This window comes from Sapajus apella, unplaced genomic scaffold (genome assembly GCF_009761245.1).
Source record: "Sapajus apella isolate SASKATOON/1434 unplaced genomic scaffold, GSC_monkey_1.0 scaffold15, whole genome shotgun sequence".
Classification (NCBI taxonomy): Eukaryota; Metazoa; Chordata; class Mammalia; order Primates; family Cebidae; genus Sapajus; species Sapajus apella.
This window is the reverse complement of record NW_022436955.1, coordinates 32,149,580-32,150,984: the sequence shown is the minus strand read 5'-3', so window position 1 is coordinate 32,150,984 and position 1,405 is coordinate 32,149,580. Positions and strand designations below refer to the sequence as shown.

General features: G+C 65.6%; 1 protein-coding gene across 1 annotated transcript in view; it reads left to right on the top strand.

Annotated features, from left to right (window-relative positions):
• Positions 1–1,176, top strand: part of CBFA2T3 (CBFA2/RUNX1 partner transcriptional co-repressor 3) — a 94,127-nt gene extending 92,951 nt beyond the window's left edge. Inside the window, exon 9 of the mRNA XM_032283899.1 lies at positions 1,029–1,176. Within this exon, the coding sequence (XP_032139790.1) occupies positions 1,029–1,176 (148 nt within the window). The remainder of the gene's footprint in view (positions 1–1,028) is intronic.
• The last annotated feature ends 229 nt before the right edge of the window (positions 1,177–1,405 follow it).

The following is a 1,405-nucleotide window of genomic DNA, read 5'->3' as shown; positions in this document are numbered from 1 at the left end:
CCATCCCAGCCCCCATCCATCCCAGCGCCCATCCATCCCAGCGCCCACCCATCCCAGCCCCCATCCATCCCAGCCCCCATCCATCCCAGCGCCCATCCATCCCAGCCCCCATCCATCCCAGCGCCCATCCATCCCAACCCCCATCCCAGCCCCCATCCATCCCAGCGCCCATCCGTCCCAGCCCCCATCCATCCCAGCCCCCATCCATCCCAGCGCCCACCCATCCCAGCCTGTCCGTCCCAGCCTCATCGGTCCCACCCCATTGGTCCCAGCCCTCATCAGTCCCAGCCATAATCGTGCCTGCCCCGCCTGGCCCCCCAGTGACTGGTTCTCTCTCATCACTTTTTCTTCTGACTCATCTGTCTGTCCAGTATCCCAGAGATCACTTCACCCTGTCCCCAGCCCTCACCCTTTCCCCACCCAACCCTGCACCCCCACACACACCCACATGTGCCCACACAGACACCCCACGCCCCTGCACACCCCGCGTGTCCCTGCATGCCCCACACGCATGTCCTCTGTGTGTCCTCTGGCCACCCACACAGCTATCCCTCCATCCCACCCCACCCTCTCCCCCACGGACCCCAGAGCAGCACCAGCTGCCCCTGTGTGCCCGTGGCAAGAGCTGCTGGCTCCTCCCATGAGCTCAGCTGCTGCCTTAAGGAAACCTGCCCATGGGCAGCAGCCCCTCCAGTGCGCAACCAGGCCCAGGACTGCTCCAGACACGTCCAGGGGCAGCTAAGACTCTGGCCGGTGCTGTGAGTGGGTGGGACCAGCACCTCACAACAGCTCTGGCCAGTCGGGGCCACTGGGGGTGTGATGTGGGTGTCCAGGGGCCAGGAGCACACGCTGGGTGGCTGCTCGCACACGTGCCCAGGATCCCTGCCCCCTGTAATCACACCTGTAATCCCAGCACTTTGGGAGGCCGAGGCAGGTGGATCACCTGAGGTCAGGAGCTCCAGCACATTCCCCAGCAGGGCCAGGATGCTGTAGGGTGGGGCCGCCCTCTTCCCACTCCTTGTTTCCAGGGGTCAGTGCCTAGAGGGGGTGTCCCCAGGAGCCGAGGAGCTGCAGCCTCCAGAGACCCCAGCACTCCCGAAGCTCCGCGCCTCAGGGGGAAATGGGGGTGCCAGTCTCCCATCCCCTTTCCCGCGGCCCCAGTTGGCTCAGAGCTGAGTCCTTACCACCCGAGACTGGGCACTTCTGGAAACAGCCCTGCCTGGATGAATTCCGCCAGGAGGGGTGAGTGCACCCCTGGACCCTCGAGGCGTCCCTGCAGGTCCCTGCACTGCGTCCCTGAGCCCCAGGGGCCTATTTCCACCCGCACTGCCCCCAAAGCTCCCACACTCTCTGAAATGGGACTGGGGCCACAGCCCTGGGTGAGCAGCGTGCTGGCTGCAGCAGA